Raw genomic sequence first — 21,385 nt, 5'->3', positions numbered from 1 at the left:
AGAAAACTCTTGGAACCTTTGGCCTGTTTTGTCAGATAACCACAAGTATTTACTGTAGATAAACTATCATTTCATTGTATTCAAGATGTAAACTAATGTAGTTTGTTGTATATCAGCTTACTGTAACCTCTCTCACCTTGAGGTAGTTAAAACTGACTAGATTACTTTAGTTCTTGTGCAAAGAATTCAAACAGTGAAATTTACTGAGATTAGAATAAGTGACCTGTTACAGTCAGATGATCTATAAGCCCCACAAGTTTTGCCTGTGCAAGTGTATTTAACAGTGACAATAAGCTAAGTAGTAAAATATCACAGCTTTAAGATGGGTTGATCACATTTATAACATGGAACTGGAGTAAAGTCCAGACTAGTAACATATACACGTGGTGCTTTAATTAGGCCAATTTCACAAAGCTAAAAGCAATTATGAGGCAGATCAACTGGGAGGAAGAATTTAATCAGAACGTTGTGAATTATAATTAGGAATCATTTTAAGACCACCTTATTAAATGACAAAAACCACAATCCCCCATTCTTAAGCTGCACTGCTTAAGAAACAGATCTGAATTACAGGGGAACTGAAGGCAGCCATTAAAAGTAATGTATTATATAAAATAATTGGAAGAAAGGGGAAGTTGATAGTAATGAACATAAAACAGAAGTTATCAGTTTTCTACAATTCCTAACAGACACAAAGGAACATAAGAAATCTATGGCCAGCACAGTTAAGGACTATAAAAAGTAGGGTTTTTTTAAAAGAGGATTGGGAACAAAAAGAATCCTGACAATGGGTATTGGTCCATTATTAGATAAGAAATGGTAGAATTGTCAATAATAATGCAGAAAAGACACAAGTGTTCAGTAAATATTGATGCTTCTTATTTGTGGAAGAAACACATGATATCATCTAATCATATGGTCATAAGTCTTTCCATTCCTCTAGTATTTCTGGAGGATGTTAAACAGAAGCTAGGAAAGTTAGACATTGTTAAATCAGCAGGTCCAGACAACTTGCACACAAGAATTTTTAAAGAGCTGACTGAGGAATTAACTGGACTTTTAATGTGGATTTTCAATAAGTCTTGGAGCACTGTGGAAATTCCAGAAGACTGGAACAAACCTAATTTTGTGTCAATTTTTAAAATAATAAACATTATAACCTGGGTAGTTATAGGCCTATCAGCTTGACATAGAACCTGGGCAAGATAATGAAGTAGCTGATATGGGACTTGATTAAGAAAAAAAGGAGGAGGGTAATGTAGTGAATGCAAACCAACATGGGTTTCTGGAAAATAGATCCTGTCAAACTAAGTTGATATAAAAGTGACATGGCACATATCAAATGGATTAAAATCTGGCTAATGGTTTGATCTCAAAATGTAATATTTAAATGGGAAATTGTCATTGAGCAGGTTTGTTTCCAGTGAGGTCCTGTAGGGATTGTTTTTTTGACTCCAAGCTGTTCAACATTTTCATCAATGACCTAGAAGAAAACATAATATCATGACTATTTGCAGATGACACAAAATTTGGGTGGGGTGGTAAGTAATAAAGAGGACTGATCACTGATTCAGAGCAATCTGGATCACTTGGTAAACGGGGCTCAAGCAAATTATTTTAATATGGCTAAATATAAAGGTATACATCTAGGAACAAATAATTTAGACAATGCTTACAGGATGGGAGACTCTATCCTGGGAAGCAGTCACAAACAGTGACTCTGAAAAATATTTGGGGAGCGAGTTGGCAGACAATCATCTATACATGAGCTCCCATTTGGTCCTGGGATGTATAAACTTAAGTAGAGAGCTTATTTTATCTCAATATTTGTGCTGGTGGTACAGCTGCAGGAATACTATGTCCTGTTCTGGTGGCCCACAATTCAAGAAGGCTGTTGATAAATTGGAGAGAGTTGAGGGAAGAGCCATGAGAATGATTAAAAATTTAGAAAACTAGTGATGGATTGAGTTATTTGGTCTATTTTGTTAACCAAGGGTAGCTTAGGGATGACTTGATTACAGTCTTTAAGTATCCATAAGGGAACAAATATTTAATAATGGGTCCATCCGTCTGGGAGAGAAAGGTATAACATGAGGCAGTGGCTGGAAGTTCAAACTAGACAAATTCAGATGTAAATAAGACATAGATTTTTAACAGTGATAGTAATTAACCGCTGGAACATCTTACCAAGGTTTTAGTAGATTCTCCATCACTGATAATGTTTAAATGAAGATTGGATGTTTTTCTAAAAGATCTGCTCAAGGAATTATTTTGGAGAAGTGTGGCCTGTGTTATACAGGATGTCAGATTAGATTCTTATAAAAACAGGGGCATGAGCAGGAATAAAAATGTGACCACTTTTGATGGGGCATTTTCTATGCCCCTGCCACAGCAGGAAAAGCTGTCAGCTCCCCAGGGCCAGAAAAGTTCTGTGACCCTGCTCATTACTGTGAGGAGCATACCCCTACTTGCCCCCACTTCTGCACAACCCTGGTCATAATGGTCCCTTCTGGCCTTGGCATCTATAAAGACAAATTGGGATCTTGACCACAATATTGCTTGTAAAAATCATCCTATAACAATATGTCTTTAATTTTTATTCAGTAGTTTAAGAAGGCTTGGGTTTTACACACGTCATAGTTTACCAGCGTGAATGCAAAATGTTTTTAAAGCTTGAAAGACACAAACTCTTATGTAAAATTAGTTATCCAATTAAGTAGCATGCGTAATATCCCGTATTGCACTGTAAAAGAAATTGGAAGACGATTAGGAATGGCTTGCTTACTCATGGCCTCCCTCATGAAAGTTTGGAAAAACTCTGGCATCTTGAAGCATATCAAGAAGAAAATTGAAGCCTGTGAGATATGGTGCTGACAAAGATTCTCAGGTATCTCCTGACTGGAAAAGAAGATGAATGCATGTGTTAAGAGCAGTTTTGGAGAGAAGCAGAGTCAGTTGTCAGAAATCGGCAAGTGCAAATTTATGTACTTTGCACATCATGCGTAACAATGGAAATAACCTTGAGAAAGTTACTGTGGAAGGGATGGTAGTAGGTCATCCTACTAGGGGATGACCAGTGAAGAGATGGATAGATGGTATGAGGTAGATCACTAGGAGGTCAGTTTCTGAGTGTGCAGAGTTAGCAATTGATCAAGAAGGCTTATGAAAATTCTGCTATGATGTCACCAATAGTCAGACATGAAGAAATGAATTTTACTTAATGTATGTTGTCCCTTTGTGATAAAGTTGTTGTTAATGGTGCTTGGTATATTATATTTACCCAGACTTATTCTATTTAGAGACATATAGTTCAATTATAAATTATCAGGACAGCATACTATATATATTTTTTCCAATGGATCACATTCTCTGCTAGTGAAAATTGGTGCAGTTCCATCGATGTCAATGGAACTGCATCAGTTTACTCCAGCAGAAAAATTAACCCAATTTTTTTCTTGAGATCCGTGATGATCCATTTTATAAAGCAACTGCTAGATGTGGCTTTGTTTTTTTTTTTCTTTTTGTAATTTACTTTAGTATGAATACATTATGACACTGAATGTTTCATTGACCATGTTGATGCTGACAAAAAAACCTTCTTTGCCATATACTCGGTCATTTCTTCTTAATAACCCCATGAGCTGGTAGTGAATCAGTGCCCCAATGTAATGTTAAACATGTAAGTTGGAATTTCTGTTTTTAAGTTAAGACTTGAAACCTAGGTCCTGACCAAGTGTAACAACTTAAGACCTCTTCTGACCTTTTATAATAGCATTTGCTGTGATGTTCTAGTCAAATTCCAGTTTGAGTAATTATATTCCATTTATTTAAGTTCCCCTTCCAATTCAAATGGTTAAGATATATTTCCTCACTTCCTATTATTAACTGCTACATAGTATTTCTGTACTTCATTAAACAGTGGTTGTGATCCTCCCCTGTGATGGCTGCATTTCAGCTAGTGAATTGGTGTGTATGTGTGTGATAGAAAATTGGAGGAGTAAATATTTAAGGTTGCTTAAGTGTTTTTCCTTTGTAAGAACCTGTTTTTCAGAGTCTTATAACTTTCAGAAACTTCCACCTCTGAAGCTAAAATCTTTTGGTCATGGAACCAGATCCTGGACAACGCCGTGGCTTCCTTTGTGCTTCTTTAGCGTGCAAAAGGACCTGAAAGCTGCCCTGAATGGACAGAAAAGGATTTCCTTGGCAAAAGGGAATCCCTTACTAATATAGAATTAATGTAGGGGTGTGTGGTTTGTCTCTATACAGATTCTATTGTATTACCTTCTCTACTAAGAAGTTTTATTTCAATGGATTATATGGACTCCCTTAGGAAGAATGTTACTCCTCCACTTCTATGACCTAATCTGCCTTCCTTCATGGTTCATAGATAGCTTTTAGGATATCACATTGTTTGTTTGTTTTTTTTTAAATTCTATTATGTGTCAGTAATGCCTATTTCAAAATCTTTGCTTGCCAGGCATTCTAGTTCACCTATGTTTGCTTTTAAGTTTCTCATCTTGATATACTGAAATGTACAGTGTGAAATCCCAACCCCACCTAAATCAGTGGGAGTTTATCCATCAACTTCAGTAGAGCCAGGATTTCACCTATGGCTTTTATTTTTATTCAGTTCTTTATTTGGACAGTCAGTTATTTTTCTGGAATTTACCTCTGTTTTTTCAACTTGTCTGACTGTAATTTCTGTTTTGTCCAATTGAAGAGCAGGGCTAAAGGAATGCACTGGAACAACAGAGGGGTGTGTGTGTGTTCCATATTGAGCAGTGCCTTTTCTTTGAAATAATATAAATAGATAAGTAAAAGGCGTGTTAGCCCTATTTAATACATTTAATTTTATTTAACTCAACAGCAAATAAGTGTTCTTTCAGCAGTTGTATACACTTCTAGGAGAGTACTATCAACTCTGTAATTCGGTGTGTGGTAACTACTGATCTAATTTGTGTCTAGTTATAACGTGGAGGATACTTACTATTTCCATACAAATGTTAATTTGAATTTACTGCAAAGTAGATAGACATGAAAATCAGACCAGTAATCTTGGGATTCAAAATCCCCATTTGGGACCTAATTCTGCAACCCGTATTCACAATAACTAGCCCTTATGCACATGAGAACGCCCACTGAAGTCCTTCAATAAGTACTAATGAAAGGGTTGCAGAATTGGGCCCTGAATTAATTCTACTTTTAAAATATTTTTAAAATGAAAACTCCTGGCACATTCTGCTCCCAAGTACTCTTCAAATTCTCAGTTATGACATTAATAATTTATAGCAAGATCTTGACTCTCTTAAAAAACAGAACAAAAAACAAACAAACAAAAAAGCATCCCTGAACAATTCGTTGTGATTGCATGTGTTAACTCATGCTGTTCTCTGTCTCAGTAATGAAAGCTTTAATGTGTATTTTTAAAAATTTTTTATTGAGGCACAGTTACAAATAAAATGTTAACATTCTACATCATACATTACTTATTACTTATTCAGGATCAGGTTAATATTCCAAGAACCTGGCTATAGATTCTAGCTTGTTGGCTGGGGTGTCCTCCTCCTCTGAGTGTACTAAAAAAGTTGACAACATTTCTAAATTCTGACGCTCTTTTTAACACTTCTTTTGTGTATGTACTTGGTGTGAATGTTTTTCCATTACAAGGATAGGCCATATTTTTCTATACCGTAATTCCACTGAAAGAGTCCACTTTTTCAAGAATGTGCAGTACAAAGTCTAGCTGCGAACAATAAAACAGAAATTGATTTGTCGCTGTGTTTAAAATATAGATCCTTTATTGACGCATTAAGTAGGCTGACCAAGGGATCTCATTTCTTTAAAAACTGGTCTGATATCAATATATATATCTTACTGTTTAGGAGCAGTGATGGAGGTAATAAATAGACTGTATCCTGTTTCTCTTCAGTGGCAGCCCATTTATCTTTGGCTGCAGAGTGGCTAGTTTACATGCTTCTGCCTCTTTTCTGTCTTGACTTTCTGTCTTACATGGAACAAAATCTCAGATCCTTACAGTCAAAATGTGCATTTGGGCTAACTAACTCCCTGAGTTTGTTTATAGAGGAGTTTTATGATTCTTTGTCAGTCAGGAGAAATTTATTCTTCACTGAAATAAAGATAATACTTTCTTATAGATAATATAGCCTGTGCAGTATGTTATACAAAGCAAAGCAAAACTTGTCAACAGATCTGCACATTTAAAGAATTATATATTAATGAAATCAATTTCCAGTGTTTTAAAAGGCTAAATAATAGGGACTGGCATTGAGAGTTGACAGAAGTGCTTTAAATACAGTTCTGAAAATAATTTCAAACTTTTTGAAAGGACAACTTTTATGTCTGTGTCCTTAACTATGCACTGTCAAAATCTAGCCCTATTTTCGTTTCCTTTCCTTTTTTAATGTAGAGTGCCCCAGGGCCAAAACTGTTACTATCTTGGATCAGTGGAATGAAAATAGATCTGAAAGGAGAAGGGGTTGTGTGGGAAAAGGGTGTAGTGGGGCTGAGTGAGACTCAGTTTGTCGGCTCATCCCAAATGAACTCAAGCTCTGAGCCCTTTGGACTTCTCTCATCACAAGTAGACATGCACTAACTCTTGATGAGACAGATGAATGGATCTGAACTCTTGACTCTGGACTTCCCAAATCTAGTAAGGTACAGAACCCTAATGCAGTTGGGGATCTACCACTGATTACCCCATAGGCTTAAAAATGACAGGTGATTTTGTTTTTCATACATGTAAAATCACATTGAGTAATTGTGTGGGCTTCTTCAATGCATCAGAACAAATATTCTGCAAATATGTCCTCTCATACTACTGGGCCAGAACCTCAGCTAGTGTAAATTAGCATAGTTCTGGTGACATTAATGGAGTTGTGCTGGTTTACTTCAGCTGAAGATCTGGCTCTCTGTTCTTAAAATACTGTGGAATCCTGGTTAACTAATTTTGTGGTTAGAGTTTAGCTCCTGATTGAGCTTTGCTGCAAATAAAGATGCATCGGAAACTATACATAAATAAAAACGTGGCAGAGAATTAATATATATGTATGGAGAGGACTTCTCATACTAGGAGTGTTGCTTCATTTTGCAGCGTGGGTGCCAGAACCACTTAGCTCTGACTTGTGCTTCTCTTGCTCATACCACTGACAAGAGGACACTTTTATGCCATAAGATGACAGCATGTGTTAATTTATATGATGTAGTTTCTTCTTAAATATGTAGCAATTATGGTGCACTTAACACTGTTCCAAAATTTATTGCCTCAAAAAGTAGTAGTCAGCTTTCCCTGTTTTCTTTCCTGATTATTACCTACAGTCATGTACGCCAAGATCATTTGTGTCTCTCAAATAATTTCTGCTGTACATGTAACTAAACCCAAGTATCAACTCCTTCTGCAACATTCATTTTGTTCCTATTTCTAATTGCTTTACACCATGACTTCTTTCAGTTTTCTTGATATTCTTTCCACTCTGACTTCAGGAATTTGTATAAAACCACGGAGGGTTTTTTCTCTTGAACTGAAGACCATTTGGCTTGTGGAGTTTCCTTTAACTGGAAGTTTGTCTGGATTTGTGGCTTTATTATTTGCCCAGTTTTATATCATCCAGTTTGTGGGATTTTTTTTAAAATAGTGAATGCACAGTTAATCATTGGGTTAGGATATGCATTTCACTCCTTTAATTTAATTTAATCTTTTTTCATAGTTGAAAGAGACAAGGACTTTTCTCATCAAAGAAGGCATTACAAAGAGTTTCGATTTGACTTGACTCAAATCCCACATGGAGAAGCAGTGACAGCTGCTGAATTCCGGATTTACAAGGACCGAAGCTACAATCGGTTTGAGAATGAAACAATTAAGATTAGCATATATCAGATCATCAAGGAATACCCAAACAGGTACTATTATTTTTTAAAAATCCTCATGTTAGTAATTCTCTCAAATGGAAAAGTGATAACGGGACATTTTTCACAAATTCATCTACATCTGGACATCTGCAAGATATTGTCATCATCAGTTATTTTAACAGGCTGTTAATTCCTGGGAAACAACAGAAATTCAGCTAAAAAAAAATCTTGTACAAAATATCTTCAGTGTCGGCAGAGTTTTTCCAGCCTGATTTCCTAGCCTGTGCACACATACATATACACACTCTCCATGTTTCTGTGTGCAGATGGGTTAAGTTAACTGTTCTGGATGATTAAATGTCAGAATCGCATGCCCAATTTAAGTGGCCAATGTTAAAAAATGTAACCTTCATTGAAATATGGATACCACAAGCATTTAACTACTATATACTATGCAGTTCAGCTTTATTTATTTTTGTCACAGCAAGAGCTGTATTGATTTTTTAAAAAAACAAATGTTATTTAAATACAGCCAAGGAGTGATATGTGTGTCTGTGAGTGAGTTAGTCAGTGTAGTTGTGGCCATGTTAGTCCCAGGATATTAGAAAGACAAGATGGGTGTGGTAATATCTTTTACTGGACCAGCTTCTGTTGCTGAGAGAAAGACACACATTTGCTCCACGGGGCTTACTATATGTGAAAGTTTAATGCAAATATAGCATTACAAGTGGACAAAGCAATAATCTCTGAGTGGAAGTTTATGGAAAGCTCAGTAGGACAGATTGTCAAATGTGACCAGCACCTAAATAAATAATCAGATTTTCAAAGGAGCTCAGCACCCGGAAGTGCTCATTAAAACCTAGCAGCAAGTCCAATCCTGGGTTCTCCCTTTCATACTACTAACCCAGAAAATAGTCCTTCAAAGTGATTTAGAGAATCTGCTGCTTAAATATATGGGTTCAAATAATCAAAAGATCTAAGAACTTGGCTTCCATGGAAATTCTTACTTTTGAGAATCTTCTTTAGGTGCCTACATGGGAACAGCTGGATCTTAAGCTGTTATGAAAATCTGGTCCTACATGTTTTAGCACATGGGTGGGCAAACTTTTTGGCCTGAGGGCCACATTGGGTTTCGGAAATTGTATGGAGGGCTGGTTAGGGGAGGCTGTGCCTCCCCAAACAGCCAGATGTGGCCCGGCCCTGCCCCCTATCCAATCCCCCCTACTTCTCGCCCCCTGACAGCCCCCCTAGGACTCTTCCCCGTCCACCCCCACCTGCTACCTGTCCCCTGACAGCCCCCAGAACCCCTGCCCACAACTGCCCCCACCACCCCACCAACCCTTCCTCTCATTCCTGACTGCCCCTCCGGGACCCTTGCCCCATCGAACCACCCCTTCTCCCTGTCCCGTGATCACCCACAGAACACCTGCCCTGACTGCACCCTGACCCCCATCCAACCCTTCTTCTCCTTTCTGACTGCTCCCCCCCCCGGGACTCCTTCCCCCGTCCAACCCCTGTTCCCCACCCTTTGACTGCCCTGACCCTATCCACACCTCTGCCCCCTGTCCACCACCCCAAACTCCCCTGCCCTCTATCCACTCCCCCCCACACCACCCAGCTCCCTGTCCCCTTACTGCACTGCCTGGAACACCGGTGGCTGGCGGCGCTACAGCCACTCTGCTCGGTGGGAGCCAGCCATGCCACTGAGCAGCACAGAGCACCTGGCCAGGCCGGTCTCTGTGGCTGCACTGCCCCAGGAGCTCACAGCCCAACCACCCAGAGCATTGCGTTGGTGGTGGGGCGAGCTGAGGCTGTAGGGGAGGAGGAACAATGGGGGAGGGGCCGGGGGCTAGCCTCTCTGGGCCAGAAGCTCAGGGGCCGGGCAGGAAGGTCCCGTAGGCTGGAAGTGGCCCGTGGGCTGTAGTTTGTCCACCTCTGTTTTAGTAGGAAACTTCATACGTCATCCAGAAGGAACTTATTCAGGGTTAGTAGCAGGGAAAGGAAATTGAAACCCAAAGTTGAGTTTCATTTTACAAAACAAAAGAATATTGTTAAAATGAGACTCTTATTCAGAATATTACTCACCACAGAAAATAGTCACCAGTAACCAGAATATTGTCTCTGTAGATCTGCAGAGCAGGAGCTGATTTCCTGGGCATGCACGTTGCAAAACAATTCAAAAGAGCTGTGATAACAGGTCCTAAAAAGGTACTGTGAGGAGAAGGACGGAAACCTGAGGCGGCACAGATCTTTAAATAGATATAAATTAAGGTGTAAATGAAACAGGGGCTTCACTATGAATTCAAATGACTGATAAAGAAGTCCAAGTACAAAGGCAGCTCCACTGCCATTTGCTTGTGGTGAGGTCTGAAACCTGCACAGCTTGTTGGATTCCCAGCTGCCAAATAGCAGTGGTTGCCAAGAATGTGTTTATTATTTGTGCTTGGCAAGGAAGTTCTGTGCTTTGGTTTGCAGACCTGATTACAGTTATTCATGGGTCTGTCACCTCTGGGTTGTACTCTACAAGTGGGCTACATGGGAACCATTCAGAAGCTGCAACTGCTTAGAAAGCAATAGATACTTTGGGAGAAAGTTAGCTCCTGAGTTAAACCAAATATTAGTTTTGACATTAAAAACCCCAAATGGTTTAGATCCTGGCCACCTCAGAGGCCCCCTTCCTCCCAATATGATACCACAGTAATTGCTTTCAGCAGATGCCGTCACTAGGACAGTCCCTTGGTTTAAAAAGGGAAGATGCTGGGGTGTTTGATAAGTGATCCTTGTTTCTGGAAGAAACCTCTTTCCACTGTTTGGATCACCAGAGCCCAGTTCTGTTGACTTTCGGGTCACAAGCAAAGACTGTGTAAGTCCTAGACTTTTTCTGTCTCTGTGGCTGTTTGCCCACACATGTATGTGAACTACATTTGAGGTTTGCATATGGCAGCCTGTGATGAGATGTATAGGCCCCACATAGATGAGGAAGAGGCCAGAAAAGCCCTTGTGGAAGGGGTAGTCCCACCGTCTGGCCCTATCAATCATGCATGATAGGGAGAAGGCCATTAAAAGAAAGGAAACTGCAGCTAGCAGGGAGGGAAGGAGTAGGATTGCCCTAAGGAGTAGTAATGCAGACTGCAGGAGTGACTCCTGAAGCTGTGAAGGGAACTCCTAGGCAGGAAGTCTTCACCCCGACCCTGAGGAGAGTACAGTGAACTCTCAGGGTAAGGGAGATAGACAGGCTGAGCTGATCTCAGAGACCTGGCCAGAGTGATTTCACCAAACTCTTTGCATGGATCTGGATCATTGGCAGCACTATCGATGCGCCAGTCCCGCCACCCCGGTTTGTAGGGAATGCAGGAAGGGAGTATCACTGAATGTGTGGGAGTTTGTGGCTTTCATTTTGATCCCCCAGCCAGACTTAAGGAGGCCCACAAAGGGCATAACCCCGAGCAAATAGTGGGTAAATGGGACCTTAGTAGTGACCACCCAGTATAACTCATTGGGTATGGTCAGGTTCCCCCACCCACCCGAGGGAGGAACCCCTAAGGACTCTGTTACATGGCCTTTCAACTCATCCCAAGAATACATAAAGTATGGATAATAGTGCAAGATTTTCTACATAACTTTGCCAATGTGCTCCCACCCTGCTCTGGACTGATCATTCCCAGTGAGGAAAGTAATGCAATCCACAGGCCAAATTCTTGGCTCTGGTCTGGTGGCACAGACTCATGACCTTAACTAGTCTTATGATTTTCAGAATTATCAGGTGGCATAAATATGCCATAGCAGACCCCTCAATTCAGGGACTGAAGGTAGGAGAAAAGGGGCACTAGAGGGATATCTCTAGCTAGCTCCCATAGTGGTCTTGAGGTAGCCTGGGACAGATCTGCCCCAGGATTCAGGGGCTTACAAATGTGACTTTGTGCACCTTTATCCTGCCCAACTCTTGCATGCAGAGAGCAGCTCAGCTAGCCATTGGGGAACATCCATTCTGTCCAGGGCTGCCTCTGCAGAGACGCTTAACCATGGTGAATTTTCTGTTGTGGACAGCTGACCACTAGGGACTGGACTGAAGCCACCAAACACATTATGCTTAAACACACAATAGCCTTTCTCATGGTAAAATCTTCGTTACTACCAGAGTATATTGTGGTGAAGGCAATTTTTTCCCTGAATTTTGTAACCAAATGTTCACTATTTTGTTCAATCTTTTCTTTCAGGCTACTTCATCCTCCTTCCCATTTTCATTACATGTGATAGGCTACTGTTTGTGTAGAAAATAGAAATTTTTCATTTTGAATCTGAATTTTGAAGCTGCCTATCATTCAGAATGTCCCCATGTTTGCTTTTCATTGGATAAAAGTAGAAAATCCACAAAATTTGGTCTATTTTTGGGTGAAATGGGTCCAAATTAAGGGTCACATCCTGGCCCTAGTTAAATTAATGGCAAAACTCTTACGGATTTCATGGAGGGCAGTACTTCATCTTGAGTTTGTAACAAAATGTGGATAAAATCAAATTTTTGTTGCAAATGTTTTGAAGTTCTGTAGTAAGTTACTATTCACCTGGGCTAGATTCTTTGCAGTGATCTAGAAGTGAAACTCTATATTTTATCCCATTCCCTTGAGTTATTATTTCTTATTTTCTGTAGTTCTCTAAAATGAATAACTTGTCCATATGTAAAGCCAAGAAGGAAGAATAATCCCTATGTTACAGCCAGTTACACTACCTGATCCTGCTGCATGAAAAAGGAAGAACCAAAAGATTGAAGTACCAATGCCAAAGAGTAGCCAGGTTCATGTCAGCTCCAGCAGTGCAAGTAGACTAAGTTATATAGGCCACCTCTGAGATCCTTAGTTGGGCAAAACTCCCTTTGGGGATTTTTGTCTCTAATAAGGGGTTGAGGACTAGATTCATTATTCGGGGCTTGTTGTATAAGAATGTTCAGCTCCAATTGGCTTTTTCATGGATATATCTGAGGGCATATTTGGAATCTTTCTCGTACAAGTCAAAAACGTAGCAGTCAGCAGCTTTGTGAATCAATAAGGGAGAATAACTAAGAAAGGGAGTGCAAATCCAAAGGTTTCTAACTCCTTAGGCATGTCCACACTACAGCCCTACAACCTATGTTAGGTCAACTTACAGCCACCGCAGTAGTTACTGATGTCCACGCTACCCACCTTCTGTGAGTGGTGCACATCCTCACCAGGATTGCTTCCACCAGCTGAAGAGGGGTAGTGGATGGGGCTTGAGCTCTAGGCAGCCCCATAGTGGGAACTCAGCTCCCCTCCCTCCCCTGCAGCTTTCACATCCCCACTCCTGCCTGGGCTTCACAATTCCCTGCTCCCAGCCCAGAGTGGGGGTGGAGGCAGTTGCTTGAGGTGATATAGTAGGGCACTTACATCAGCAGGACAGGGCTGTAGTGTGTACACTAACATAACTGTGTAGTGTAGACCAGGTCCCTTGAAAAAGGGTCTCCTGAAAAAAAGGACTAAAGGCTAATTTGAGTCTTAGGCCTGGTCTACACTACAACTTTAGGTCGAATTTAGCAGCGATACTTCGATATAACCCTGCACCCATCCACAAAATGAAGCGCCTTTTTTTTTTTTTTTTTACTTAAAGGGCTCTTTAAATTGATTTCTTTACTCCACCCCTGACAAGGGGATTAGCAATGAAATCGGCCTTGCTGGGTTGAATTTGGGATAATGTGGACGCAATTCGATGGTATTGGCCTCCGGGAGTTATCCCAGAGTGCTCCATTTTGACGACTCTGGACAGTGCTCTCAACTCAGATGCACTGGCCAGATAGACAGGAAAAGGCCTGTGAACTTTTGAATTTTATTTCGTGTTTGGCCAGCGTATTTGCAGAGCTCCATGCAGAGCTCATCAGCGTGATATGCACATTGCTGGGGCACATTGCCCAGCCTGTACTTTGTGAGAAGTCTATGACCATGTCCCTTTCATTACCGGGCTGCCATAGTCTCCTCGCCTGGTTTTGCGTGAAACAATTGTCTGCCATTGCTTTGACGGAGGGAGGGGCGCCTGATGACATGGCTTACAGGGAATTAAAATCAACAAAAGGGGTGGCTTTGCATCAAGGAGAAATACAAACAACTGTCCCACAGAATGACCCCCTCCAGGATTGAACTCAAAACCCTGGGTTTAGCAGGCCATTGATTTCACAAAACAAATCGGGTCAATTTCTTCTTTGATCCATCTATCTTTTACATCTTAGGCTGGCAGCAGACAGTGCATTATGATTGCTAGCCATCATCATCTCCTGGCTGCTCGCCACAAGACGGTGCAGTAGGACTGCTACCCATTGTCATCTCCTGGGTGCTCGGCAGAAGATGGGAATGACCTGGCTGAGTCACTCTCATGTCTGCCCAGGAGCCCCTGACCAATCTCACCAAGGTCAGCTAAAAGAGCACCCAGGAATATGACGATGATGGCTACAAATCGTAATGCACCATCTGCTGTCAAAAGGCAATGAGCTGCTGCTGTGTAGCAATGCAGTCCCACGTCTGCCAGCACCCAGGAGATGTATGGTGACGGTGAGCTGAGCGGGCTCCATGCTTGTCGTGGTATGTCTTCTGCTCAGATAATCCAGGAAAAAAGGCGCAAAATGATTGTCTGCCGTTGCTTTCACGGACAGAGGAGGCAGAGGGGGGCCTGACGACATGTACCCAGAACCACCCGCAACAATATTTTTGCCCCGTCAGGCATTGCGATCTCAACCCAGAATTCCAATGGGTGGCGGAGACTGCGGGAACTGTGGGATAGCTGGAAGTTGACACTAGCCTCAGTACTGTGGATGCAGTCTGCTGACCTAATGGACTTAGAGCATTTTGTGTGGGAACACACACAATCAACTGTATAAAAATGATTTCTAAAAAAAAGTCTTCTATAAATTCGACCTAATTTTGTAGTGTAGAGATACCCTTAAAGAAAATGATGTTTAACAGACGTGGGCTCCTTGGTGGGGAGTGTGCATGAAACTACCAGTTCTGTTATCATTGTAAAGTTGTTTCAGATGTCTTTTAAATATTTATTACAAAATCCTGAGTTTTGTAAACATTTTTTCTGTTTGTGTTTAATATTTCAAGTAAATTGTTCTTGAAGAGAATAGTAAACATTCAAACAGTCAATTTTTTAAAATCTCATATTTTTGCTCCAAAATAGAATTACAGAATTGTTGTCGTTGTGTACATTTGTTACTAAGTGATATAAAAATATTTATAAATAAACATCTTAAAAGGTCATCCCGTTTACAGCTGGATGTTTAACTTTTAAAGTTCCGACTAAAACTACTTATTAGAGGAAAATTAGGCATTTAAGACCCCAGAGAATACCTTTTATGAGCTTGTGGTACACTGTTAATGTGTTCAGTGCTTGAGTAGCAGGTCAGGGTCTTGTGAATTGTAGAATTGTTTTAATGTTAGTTATACCCAGAGGAAGCAGTATGTTTTCTTCTTGTGTGGTCATTAACACATTTCTGCTATAATCAAATAGATAGGAGAACAGCAGGAGAATGTCATCACAAGCATTATAATTTAATAGAGAAAAGGGGGAGCACTGGCAAAATGTGATTGATTTTGTTTTAATAAAAAGCCAGTCTCCTCTCCATAGGTCCTTTTATTAGCCCTGATCCTGCAAATACTTATGTACTTGTGTATTCTGTAGTCCCTTGTGGGTCAGTTAGCCTGATTGTTAGAGAATCTGAACCTTTGCAGCTCCCATTGACTATTATGAGACCTGTAGGTGTGCAATAGCTCTCAAAATCTTGTGTGTGAAATTATTCTCATCTGTATAAATTTTCAGAATCAGAGCCTATGTCTGCATTTAAAACTGACAGTTTAGACATGCCAGTTCCACCCATCATGTCACTCTGATTCCCATCTGCACAGCTGCTGGTTGAAGTATCATTTACCCAAGACCATCATAATTTTTAACCTGTTTGTTTAGTATTTTATAAGCTTGTTGTCACTTTGTATTTCTTTAACGTGTAACCTTGGTATGTGCAATTAGTGTAATTTTTAGGAAAGGATGGATTAAGTCCGACTTGAATCGTTTACCATTAATTAGGACAGAAATAATTTTGAATCAGATATTTTACTTACTAAAATATTTCTGAGGTTACAAAAGGTTGCTCACCATGGCAAAGAGTGGTAAGAATGTTTAACCTTGAACTTGCATGCTGCTTTATGAAAAGTAAACGGATACAGATATTTTATTTATTTATTTATTTATTTGTGGTATAGTTGTGCCCAGGAAGCCCCAATCATGGATCACAGCTTATTGTGCTAGGTACTATACAAACACAAAGAGATGATCCACACCAAACACTTAGGGTATGTCTGCACTACAATCCAGACTGACTCCCAGCTTATGTGGACACACTTCTGCTAGCTTTCATATGAGCTACCATGCTCAAAATAGTAGTGTAGCCATGGTAGCACAGGCAGCAGCAGCAATGGCACATGTCTCAGATATGACTGCCTTGTATAGATAACTGGATGTGGTTAGGTTTTCCCCACTCCCTGAGAAAGAAACCCCCAAGGACTCTGTTGTAGGCAGTCTCTTTCCAGTGGAAACAGGTAAGATATGCAAATACCCTGTGTCATAGCAAAGGAAGACCAAAAAGCTGTGCCTCATTATTCATATGGGCTCTGGCAGATCACTTTCAGGAGAGTAGATAAACAAAAGAACCAATGACTTTGCTATTGCCCTAACTTTCTGCTGTTTGTTTTTAAAATAGGGATGCAGAACTGTTCCTGCTGGACACAAGGAAGACTCAAGCTTTTGATGTGGGCTGGCTTGTATTCGATATCACTGTGACCAGCAATCATTGGGTGATCAATCCTCAGAACAATTTAGGCTTGCAACTCTGTGTTGAAACCGGGGATGGTAAGTTAGTTTATACCTCATTTTATATGCTTGGGGTCTGGCCTGCAAGCCCTCTGTGTGCAGGACCGATCTGAACTGCAGTGGGTAAAAGTTGTATTCGCTGTTGATTGGCAGGATGAGACTGCTAACTTACCTGGTCACCTCGACAACGTGTTCTCAGTGTAATAGAATATGGTGACTTTACAAACTGGAGTGAACCTGATTACACCTAATGAACACTTAGGTTAGGTAAGATTTATTGTATGGGACTGCCACTGATGATTACCCGTAAGATGACAGGGACCAGATGGATGAAGTAATATCTTGCATTGGAACAATTTCTGCTGGTGAAAGAGACAAACTTTTTGAGCTATACAGAGCTCTTCTTCAGGTCTGCTACACTGAGAATACCCATAAGATAAACATTCATAGAGTTTAGACAGGCCTTTTGTAAAAAAAAAAAAAAGAAAAGAAAGAAGAAGAAGAAAAAAAGAAAAAGAAAAAAGTCTTGCCCTAGGTATCACATGGCTTCATTTTTCATCCAAGAGAAATTATTGCAACAGTCCTCTATTGAAAATGATGACTTTTCAGGGCCCATAGCTCCTGCTCATGCTACCTCCAGAGCCCTGGCCTTGGCTGAACTGCCCAGAGTCCTCTTCACTAGAGCCACCACTATGCTGTCTCCTCTAGAGAATCATGTGGAGGAAGAAAGAACTGGGTTTGACAATTTTTTTCCTGTGAGAATTTTTGAGATTTCAAAAAAAATTTCCACCCTAAAAAGTTTCACAAACTGTTAAGTCAAAAATATTTTCAGATTGGGTCAACTGATACATTGCAACCTTTTAAAAACATTACCTTTCTAAAAATATAGATAACTAAGGTGTCAAAACATCTGGTTTTCAAACCAAAATATGAAACTTTTATTTTGAAAATATATATTTTGAATGGGGAGATTAGTTGAAACCTACCTTGTCCTGCAAAATTCCTGATCAGTTGTAAAGTGAATACTTGGACCCTATGCAGTAACCTGTGGTAAAATTCATACCACTAGCTTTAGGGCAAGGAATGGAGAAGGGAATAACCCCAGTACCCTGCTGAATAAAAAATCTGCCAGCTGACCAATGTAGTGACTTGTCTCTGCTCAACCAGACATTCACACCCCTGGCTATACTGGTCATTTAAAAGTATATTTTCTAAACACAGCTGCATACAGTTTATGCATAAATGAAAGTTTAGTTACAAAGAATATTCTATAGAATTTAGCCACTACATACACATCATTAAAAACCAATTAAAAGTGAATATACTAGTAAACTGAGTTGTTATATTATCTCTGAAATGGTTTAACTAGCCCATACACCACAAAAAATCTTCCAAATTAAACTCCTGTCCTGTCAGTTTAGTATTTGTGTCGGAGGTCAGGTGATCTATGGTGTCAGTTAATCTGAACATTAGCTGACATGACGTTAATAAGGACCAGAAGAAATTCTGGGGTCAGGATTGATATTTTTCTTTTTTTCCTATGTCTAGGCAGCACTTTCTCACTGTTAATGATCTGGACTCAGAAATTGCATTTCTCATTCTTCAGTCTGTGAACATTCCCAGCTTTAGAAAGTTAGAAAGGCTCCTCAACTACTTTTCTGATAGGTCCCCACCCAGGCCCTTGCCTTACAAAGATATTGCCCATTTTTATTCACAGATGTAAGAGCTCCTTTTTGCTGAAGTTACTGTGGGGGACAGATGTTTTCAATAAGTGAGACAATAATAAATAAATGAGGCTTCAACAGTTTTTCTGTCATTTTTTTAATCTGGCGCTGCATTTTAGTATATGGTTCTTGGGAGACTGTGAATCTTTGACAAAGTAGCTTGCTTGCAGGATCATAAGCTAGCAAATGCTTGCTACTGAACATAGGCACATCGGATGGAATATCCTTGGTAATAAGTATGAACCCATTAGTAAGTGTTAGTAGATCAGGCTGTTAGGTAACTAACACACATAGGGACTTTCAAATGGGGTAAATCAGTATCTTAACTTTTCAAGAAAGCTATTAGTTTAAAATTACTCTCTTGCTGTTATGGAAAATGCCTGTGAACTCTTAACTGAAAAATTACTTTTGTTTTCTTTTCACCAGAACGAGTTCTTTTTCAAAAACCATACTGCAGTGTTCGGATAAAGTATCCTTCCACTGTCATATTCTCTACTGACAACTAGTGATTCTCAGTCAAATTCAGCTGTTGGTTACAGAAGTGGACTAAATCCAGAGTAGCTGCATCATCTTCTGACATGCAGCAGAGACAGATGTCAATTCATTCAAGAAATTATATAAAATTAATAGGGCTGTCAAGAGATTAAAAAAATTAATTGCACAATTAATCAGACTGTTAAACAATAATAGAATACCATTTATTTAAATATTTTTTCATGTTTTCTACATTTTCAACATAGAATACAAAATGTACAGTGCTCACTTTATATTTATTTTTTATTACAAAGGCCTGGTCTACACTACGCGTTCAAACCCGATTTTAGCAGCGTTAAACCGATTTAACGGCACACTCGTCCACACTACGAGGCCCTTCATATCGATATAATGGGCTCTTTAAATCGGTTTCTGTACTCTTCCCCAACGAGAGGAGTAGCGCTAAGATCAGTATTACCATATCGGATTAGGGTTAGTGTGGCCGCAAATCGACGGTATTGGCCTCCGGGCGGTATCCCACAGTGCACCACTGTGACCGCTCTGGATAGCAATCTGAACTTGGATGCAGTGGCCAGGTAAACAGGAAAAGCCCCACGAACTTTTGAATTACGACATTTCTGTTTGCCCAGCGTGGAGCTCCTGTCAAGGCAACTGGTGGCGAATGGCTGTCCAAATCCAAAAAGAGCTCGGCAGCATGGACCATACGGAGATACTGGATCTGAATCGCTGTAATGAGGAGACAAATCTGTTCTATCAGAGCCCGTGAAACAGAAGAGAATGAACAATAGCGTTTTGGAAAAAATCTGCCAGGGCGTACCACATGCTGCGTGAACAAGCGTACGGAAAGCTAAAAATCAAATGGACCGCCTCATGGGAGGGAAGGGGGTACCTGAGGACTCCAGCTATCTCACAGTCCCCACAGCTCCTGAAAAAAGTATTTGCATTTCTTGGCTGAGCTCCCACGTGCCTGTAGGTTTCAAACACATTGGTCCGCGTGTGTTGCAGGGTAATATGCTCGTCAATTTAGCTCCCCTCTCCCCGCACCGACGTAAAAAGAAAAGGGTAAAAAAATCATTTCTGACATTTTTCCAATGTCACCCTATGTCTCTGAATGCTGGGTGGTAGACGGCAAGGACAATAATACCGTCATAGGATGCAAGACAGTGAGAAGTCTTATGTAATACCCTGGCTGGTGTGCGCTAAAGCACGGTATTTCGAGATGACCCTGGACTGATATCGGGGGTACCGATCAGCCGGCTGGATGGCTCCTGGCTGGGCTCAGGTGAGGCTGGCCGGGGCACCTGGTAAAAAAATGAGGAACAAGTAATTGTTTACCTGAGCTCATACTGTTAACTCCCTGTAGATGGTACAGACACTGGCATGTGGTCTACACCGGGTGTTCTCGATCCAATATTCGCACTGTGGGTGCTAAGGGGTCTGTGCCTATCCAGCCCCCTCGCCCTTAATCATGAGTTACCATGAAAGATTTCTGTCACCTGCCTGACTATCATCAGGCGAGTGTTTGTGGAGACCTAGAGGCTTTCCTCTCCTCCCCCGCATCCCTGGCTGATAATGTTCTGCTGGACTGTCATGAGCAGCGGGAGCCCTAGCTTCCCCCTCTTTTATCTCCACTCAACAATCAATTGTTCTTATTCGCTACTTTTCCCCCTCCATGTATCTTTATAATTTCATGGGACACGAATGGGGGGACACTGCCACGGAGCCCAGGAGGTTGGGGAGGAGGGAAGCAACAGAGTGGGGGTAGATATTGCATGCCATGAGCTTACGCCACCTCTAAGGTGGATATATATGCGCAAATGCAGCTGGTTCATCTTTGCATTTGACGCACGGGGATTCTTGCAACTCATCTGGAGAGCAGGCCTAATAAGCAACTGGTGGTGACAGCTGCTGCGGTTCTCGATACACTGGAGTCTCTCAGTACAGGCTTTCATCTTCCCCATATCCTGCAGGACTGATCTATTTTTAGATCCATAAGAAGGAGCGGATTGACTCGGAGTCATTTCCATTTTCTGCCTTTGTGCCCCCGCCGAGCCCTAGCCAGGGCACTTCTGGATAGCAGCAGACTGTACAGAACGACAGATAACCATCATCTTAAGATTGTCAAGATTTAGCAACTGGCAGCAGCTGGTACAGAGCTGACTGATAATCCGTCTCTGGCTATCATGCAAAAGCAAATGGAATGCTGGGCTGTAGCGCTGCATACGCCTCTTGTCAGCCGCATCCATACAACATACGGTGAAGTAAAAAAAAAATGCTGAACAAGGCTCCATCGGTTGCCTCGTGCTAGTGGTGTCTGCCAGGGCAATTCCAGGAAAGGCGCAAAATGATTGCTGCCTTGTTTTCCCCCGGAGGAAGGAATGGGTGATGACACTTACCGCAGAACGGCACCCACGAACAAATGATTTTCCCCCATC

General features: G+C 40.9%; 1 protein-coding gene across 1 annotated transcript in view; it reads left to right on the top strand.

The window, feature by feature from the left end:
• The window catches only part of BMP5 (bone morphogenetic protein 5), a 77,143-nt gene that overhangs the window by 24,459 nt on the left and 31,299 nt on the right, over positions 1 to 21,385 (top strand). Inside the window, exons 2-3 of the mRNA XM_032771117.2 lie at positions 7,725 to 7,917; positions 16,622 to 16,770. Of these exons, the coding sequence (XP_032627008.1) occupies positions 7,725 to 7,917; positions 16,622 to 16,770 (342 nt within the window). The remainder of the gene's footprint in view (positions 1 to 7,724; positions 7,918 to 16,621; positions 16,771 to 21,385) is intronic.

Source organism: Chelonoidis abingdonii, chromosome 3 (assembly GCF_003597395.2).
Source record: "Chelonoidis abingdonii isolate Lonesome George chromosome 3, CheloAbing_2.0, whole genome shotgun sequence".
Taxonomy (NCBI): domain Eukaryota; kingdom Metazoa; phylum Chordata; order Testudines; family Testudinidae; genus Chelonoidis; species Chelonoidis abingdonii.
The sequence above is the reverse complement of the archived record's forward strand: the minus strand, read 5'-3'. Positions and strand labels throughout refer to the sequence as shown.